Source organism: Polyergus mexicanus, unplaced genomic scaffold (genome assembly GCF_030449975.1).
Source record: "Polyergus mexicanus isolate NDT 795.1 unplaced genomic scaffold, iyPolMexi1.0 SCAF_351, whole genome shotgun sequence".
NCBI classification, from domain to species: Eukaryota; Metazoa; Arthropoda; class Insecta; order Hymenoptera; family Formicidae; genus Polyergus; species Polyergus mexicanus.
In genome coordinates this window covers 1-7,244 of record NW_027223671.1, presented here as the reverse complement: position 1 = coordinate 7,244, position 7,244 = coordinate 1, and the positions used below count along the sequence as shown (strand labels likewise).

At 40.0% G+C, this 7,244-nt stretch overlaps 1 protein-coding gene across 1 annotated transcript; it reads right to left on the bottom strand.

Annotated features, from left to right (window-relative positions):
• Positions 1-5,903: 5,903 nt before the first annotated feature.
• LOC138944645 (craniofacial development protein 2-like) lies at positions 5,904-6,920 on the bottom strand. Its single transcript, XM_070315462.1, has one exon. It carries the CDS (start codon positions 6,918-6,920, stop codon positions 5,904-5,906), a length of 1,017 nt encoding a protein of 338 aa, XP_070171563.1.
• Positions 6,921-7,244: the final 324 nt, after the last annotated feature.

Sequence of the window (7,244 nt, the reverse complement as noted above, 5' to 3'; positions counted from 1 at the left end):
CGTAGATGACTCGGTCCGAGACGGCCTTCATCTTATTAACCAGGTGTTTCCTCTTCTTGTGGACCAGGATTGCTACCTCGCCCACCTGTGTAGTGTTGGAGTTTCTCAGGAACAGTAGGTGCCCGGAACTCAACGTCACCGATGCCTCTCCTGCTCGCTGCGTCTCACTGACTCCGAAGACGTCCTATTTGATGTTTTCCAGTTCCTTTTCTAGGTCTGTCAGGTGTTCTTCACGGGAGTGGTGCACTTGGACACAGTATAATTGGACACGGTGCAAATGGACACGTTACAAATGGACACGAGATTTTGCACACGGTTCAATTGGACACAGTGCATTTGGACACAGTAATTTTGGATACAGTAGCTTTTGGACACATAAGAAAATACGCATCGTTTACTTGGATACCGCTCACTTGGACACTGTTCATTTGGACACCGTTCGTTTGGACACAGAAAGATGCGCACCGTTCATTTGGACACCGTTCGTTTGGACACCGTTATTTGCCCACCGTTCATTTGGACACCGTTTATTTGCCCATCGTTCGTTTGGACACCGTTCATTTGCCCACTGTTCGTTTGGACACCGTTCATTTGCCCACCGTTCGTTTGGACACCGTTCATTTGCCCACCGTTCGTTTGGACACCGTTCGTTTGGACACCAAAATTTGATTTAAGTTATACGACGTAATCCACACCAAATTTTTGTTTTAAATAAGAAATAGGTTTGGGTTAGGTTATATCTTCCGGAAGTGGAGCCCCCCCGCAGGGGGGGGGGGCGGAACCCACTGTATCCATGCATGACATCCAAATATGCGAAAGGCTAAACAAAGTGCTAAAAGCAATGTAAAATTAATGACATCAGTATCAGAGATATATAAGTATGAATATATTTTATTTTGACAGATATTATAACCTTCAAATGTATCTCCTTTTCACGATTTCATATTTTACATAGATTTACGAGTATAAAGTGTTATAAGAATACTGATTATATTTTCCCAAAATGATTTTTATTTCTCTCCATCTGTTGCATATTCAAACAAACAGTGTGCATGTTTCTGTGTACAAATGAACGGTGTCCAAACGAACGGTGGGCAAATGAACGGTGTCCAAACGAACAGTGGGCAAATGAACGGTGTCCAAACGAACGGTGGGCAAATGAACGGTGTCCAAACGAACGGTGGGCAAATAACGATGTCCAAACGAACGGTGTCCAAATGAACGGTGCGCGTCTTTCTGTGTCCAAACGAACGGTGTCCAAATAAACAGTGTCCAAGTGAGCGGTGTCCAAGTAAACGATGCGTATTTTCTTACGTGTCCAGAAGCTACTGTATCCAAAATTACTGTGTCCAAATGCACTGTGTCCAATTGAACCGTGTGCACAATCTCGTGTCCATTTGTAACGTGTCCATTTGCACCGTGTCCAATTGTACTGTGTCCAAGTGAAGGCCACTCGTTCTTCACACCTCATTGTACGGATGTTGTAGGTTGCTATACAGGGTGTTTCAGAACAACTATCCTTAAAAACGTATTCCTGATACTATTCTAAGACGATTTTTCCTTTACCAAAATTTGAATTAAAGCGTAATTTTTGAGTTATAAGCAAAAATAGTTAGCAAATCACGCGTCGAGTACAGAAGGCAGGCAGGAGCGACGCGGCGCGCCGCAGCTGATCGTCCAATTACCACCGCATGAGTCGCTAACTATTTTATTTTATAACATAAAATTATGCTTTAAATAAAATTTTGATAAAGAAAAAAATGTTTTAGAATTACGTCAGGTGTACGTGTTTCTTAAAATAACGTCACTTTAGCAAAAGTTGTTCCGGATCGCCGCTCGTCGGACGCTGCAATCAGCTGATTGCTACACGCGATGTGTATGGCGGAGTAAAATGCATTCATTTAATGTCTTCCATCTAATTTCTATCATGTTATTTGAATGCATAGCTTTTGACAGTGTATTATTTTTTTGATAGTACCAAGTAATAATTTTGATTTTTCTAACATTTGTTGTTATACGAAAAAAAATTAAAGGAATATATTTTTATCAAAATCTAAGATGAGAAATTAAATATTTATCAATAAATTTTTAATGTATTTATGGTTAGGAAATCTGTCATATTAACGAAATACAGCGATGTTAGGGCTACGTTCGGAAACACCATCTGTGTGCACATGAGCGTTACTCTACTTTGTTATTTACTAAAAGTTGAACAAACATAGAACAAAGCTCACGTGTACACGGATGATTTTTCCAAACGCAGCCCAGCATGCGTCGTAATAGATATAACCTTAAGCCAGTATCAGACTACGTATTGAAGATTGAAATTTGACCAATCAAGATGAAAGGAACTAAAATTTCCTTGCCCTGATTGGTCAAATTTCAATCTCTGTGCATACTCTGATATGGGCTTTAGAACATATATAACTGGAAGAGGAATAGCAAGCTGAAATTTGTCCAAAGGAAGTAAGAAAAAAAATCATAGTTGGCTCTCTCTTGAGTAACTGCTCGAAAGTGCGTATGCGCGCCATTTGTTGACGCATACAAGCATCGTATCCATCGTATCTGTAGATATACATGTTTCAACATGTGACTAATGTAATCTTTAGCCTATCACACACAAATTGACATAGCTGCATATGCATAGCATAAAACCCTCTGGACCAATGAGCATCGAAATAAAATCGCCATATTGATTTACATAGCATGCTCATTGGTCCAGATGGTCTTACACTATGCATATGCAGCTATGTTAATTTATGTGCGATAAGGCCATCACACACAAAATTCCGTAAGGACGTAAGATGTAAGCATAAGAAAATTGACCAATCCCAATCGAGTATTGGGCTTTCCGTCAAAGTGGAGGGATTACGGAGAGCCAAATACTCGATTGGGATTGGTCGATTTTCTTACATCTTATGTCCTTACGGAATTTTGTGTGTGATGGCCTATAGCCCTTATTTTTTAGTGGCCAAACCGGCCAAGCAAACGCATGCGCACGTTTGAGTAGTTACAAAAGAAAGGCAACTATGATTTTCTTTCTCACTTCCTCCGGACATGTTTTTTTTTCGAGAACAAGAGACATTCCTCTTATATTTATATATGTTCTAAGGATATAACCCGCATGTATATACAGAGGCTAGTACATAGTATATCTAGACCGACCGTTTACTTTTATTTAAGTAGTGGGGATAAAGGTATACGTAGAAAAGGACACACTCTGTTCCGTGTAAGGTTACATATAAGAAGGTTAAGTCCCGAAACCCATAATGCATTGCAAAGAATCGACGTGTGCGCAGTCGCTATTGAAAAGAGATGCTAAATATTGAAAAAAGATGCCAAATAAGGTAGACTTGTTATTATATATATATATATATATATATTGGCTCTCGCGGCCTTTCGCAATGCATCATGGGTTCTTGGATGACATACACACTTTCAATATATGACTTAACCTTCTTTTATATAACCTTACTTTCGTGCTTCTTGCGTTCTCTTTCGCTATGCTACGTGCAAGCAAGAGAGAACGCAAGGAGCACGAAATAGAGTGTGTTCTTTTCTACAAGCACTTCGGCCTTCACTCCTCAACATGTCGATATACTATGTCTATGGGCTAGTATTCATAATCCATTTTTATATTTAAGATCATCTTAAGTCTTAAGGCCCTTGCACAATGCTAGGCGATAGCGATAGCGATAGGCGATAGCGATAGCAATAAAAATAGAAACAGAAAACTCCAACACTGGAGAATGCATATGCAAATGCAGAATGTTATTCTCTGCAGAGAATGTTATTCTTAACTATAGTCTTAATTAGTGTTAGATTATTTTCTTTTCTGTCGCGAAAAACTGCAATATAATATACATATTTTTTTCATTTTTAGTGCATTCATATTGTATTAAATAATGAACACTGCAATAAAATCTTGATGGAATTGATACAGCGGCATAGCGTTTTATGTACTGTGCACGCGCATTCAACTACGGTTTAAACTTGTATTATTAACCTATTCCTATTTACATAATTGTTTATGTTACACATGATACGATGATATGTTATATTTTCCACATTTACATATCTCATATTGAAGAATAACACTATTAAGTGATAATAAATGCTATTATGTTTTTTGTTAATTCATATGATATTAATGTGTATAGCAATATTTGTAAATTTTCATTAATATATAAGAAAATCGGACCATTTATATAAGTATCCTCAAAAACACTGTTATACAAGGTGTCCCATTTTAAAGGACCCACTCAAATATCTCAGAAACACTGCGTTAAATCGAAAAATGTTTCAAACAAAAGTTGTGTGGCTTCAAAAGGGCCATAAGATGGTGACAATGATTTGACTTTGGAAAATCATTTGAAGGTCATGTGAAGGTCAACTTTAAAATCTTAAATGGAAACCCCCATTTTTATTTAGTATTCTTGTAGCTGACATCGAGAGCTTTCCAAAACACTATAATAAAGTATTTTTTCATTAAGTACTTTTTGAGTTATTTTATATTTTAATCTGACATATTTTGATATAACAAATAAAATATTTCATAAAATATTCACTTTTCGATAATTTTACCGTAATACTTCTATGTACAGAATAATAAGACGAATTAATTAGTGCCAAAAAAACAAATAATTGTTTAAAAAAATACATTGTAAATAATTTTTTTAAAAACAATTTTTTCGTCACCGGTAAGATGCAGGTGTCGTGAACCTTTCTCTTGAGGTTTGTGGGGATTCTAGGGTTCCTCAGAATGTAGCTGAGTTTCTCGAACGCTGCCCAAGTTAAGCCTATTTGCCTGGTGATCTCGGCTGTTTGGTTTTCTTTTCCAAGCTTGATGTTGTGTCCCAGATATACGTATTCTTCGACTATTTCTAGAGTGTGATTGTCAATAGTGACAACCATATTCTTCGGACTCATGATCTTAGTCTTCTGGAGATTCATTTTTAGACCAACAGCTTGTGAGGCCTCCTTCAGTTCCTAGAGCATGCTCTCGAATTCCCCGGCGCCGCTACTTATGAGGATGATATCATCTGCAAATCGCAGGTGGTTCAAGCGCTTCCCATCTATGTTGATGCCCTTTTGCTCCCATTTCAGGTTCTTGAAGATGTCCTCTATGAACAGCTTAGGCGAGATGGTGTCCTCTTGTCTAACACCCCTCCCGACCGGTACCTTCCCCGTGACCCAATCTTCCTCCATCTTGACATGCAGCGTGGCGTGTTCGTAGATATGCCTGATTAAGTTGGAGTATCTGGAGTCAATGCGTGCATTATCCATCTCTCAGCACTGCCCAGGTCTCTATGGAATCGAAGGCTTTCTGGTAGTCCACGAAAGCTAGGCGTGTATTACGTGCACTTTTCAATTAGTGTGCGTACCGCTTGAATATGGTCGGTCGTGCTGTAACCTTTTCTAAAGCCTGCTTGCTCGACTGGTTGGTAGAAGTCGAGTCTCTGGCTAAGGCGATTTGTAATGATTTTGGTCAACAACTTATAGAATATTGAGAGTAAACTGATCGGCCTGTAATTTTCCATATTTGTGCAATCGCCTTTCTTGAAGAGCAGAATGACCTCTGCGTTCTGCCATGAGTCCGGAATTTTCCCTTTGTCGAGACATTTGTTGAGCAAAATCAGAAGTGCCTTTTCCAGAATCTCTCCTCCGCTTTCAACATTTCGCTCGTAACGAGGTCCTCTCCTGGCGCCTTGCAGTTCTTCGTTTGTCTCAGGGCTTCTCTTAATTCCGGTTCATCAATTTGCTGCAGATCCTCGGACCCTACGTTCTGGACACTTCGTCTTGGTTCAGCCCGTTGATATTGTTGGACTGGGCTGTATAGCCCACCATAGAAATCTTCAATAACTGCTGCGACTTAGCCCTTATCGGTGACCACTTCGCCGCCCTCATTCTTCATCCTGTGGATTACCAGCTTTCCCCTTGACATATTGGTCGCAAGACTTCATGTTATCCGCAATGGCTTCGTTGATTTGTTGCGTATTGTAGGCTCTGTGATCCCTTCTAATTGCCTTTTGCACAGCCTTGTTGAAATCTCTGTATCTTGGTGAGTCTCTGTCAGTGTTGCTCCGCTCTTCAATAAGTCTCTCAGTATCCGGGCTGATTTTTGGGTTTCTCCGTGGGCGAAGTGAACATACTTGTTTCACGGCAGTTCGGATGCTGCTCGTGATCTTACTTGTCAGCTTTTTGAGCGGCAATCCTTTTAGATCCTCGACTGGACAAAGCTTTCTCTCGATGTAAGTGTTATACTCTTCTTCCTTCCCCTTTAGCTCAGCCATAGTTGGTCGTATTTTCTTCTCCATTAACCTTTTTCGCTCTAGGCGAGTGTCTACTTGTATCTTGGCCCGCACCAGTCTGTGGTCGCTGCCAGTGTCAAAGCGGTTCAAGACTGACACATCAACACAAATGCGTTTATCAGTGACCAGAACGTAACCAATTTCATTTTTGGTGCTGTTCTCTGAGCTTTTCCATGTCCATTTTCTCTTAGGATGTTTTTTGAAGAAGGTATTCATGCAGTAGATTTTTTCTTTGCTGAGGAAGTTCCTCATTTCTTGGCCACGCTGGTTTCGTTCCCCCAAACCGAAGGTGCCAATGTACGGAGGATCCATTTGGGTATTCTGTCCAATTTTTGAGTTGAAGTCGCCCATCATTATAGTGAATCTTGTTTTTTCGGTGCTCTTTGTTGTTGTCAGGTCTTCTAAAAATTTTTCATGTTCTTCGTTTGTAGAGACTGACGTGGGTGCATATGCCTGTATTACCTGAATGTTGCACTTGCTGTTCAGTTTTATCACAAGGTAGAGTACTCTCGCCGATATCGCTCTTGTCTTGGTCACGAAGTGTTTGATCTTTTTATTTATCAGTAGGGCCACGCCGCCAACGTGTGCATTCACATCTGAGTTTTTCATCTGAAGAGGACATGTCCAGATTTCAGGGTGGTGACCGTTTCGCCCTTCAGTCTGGTTTCACTCAAACCGATGACGTCCCACTTGATCTTGTTCAGTTCCTCCTCCAGCATGGAGAGATGTTCTTCAAGTCTCATTGTGCGGATATTGTATCCAGCAATGTATAGCGTCTAGTTACTTGTTTTCTTTTTCACTATTAGTCGAGCTTTTGCCTCCCCCAGAATCTCCGAGGCAGACTGTCGTGACAGTGCAAGATTTTGAGATTGCAACTCTACTCGCCTGGGGTAATTTGTTTTAGAGTTCGACATTTTCATGAGATAAGAAGGT

Excerpts from the sequence above, each read along its gene's own strand:
- LOC138944645 (XM_070315462.1), bottom strand. The coding sequence starts at position 6,920 with ATGAAAAACTCAGATGTGAATGCACACGTTGGCGGCGTGGCCCTACTG.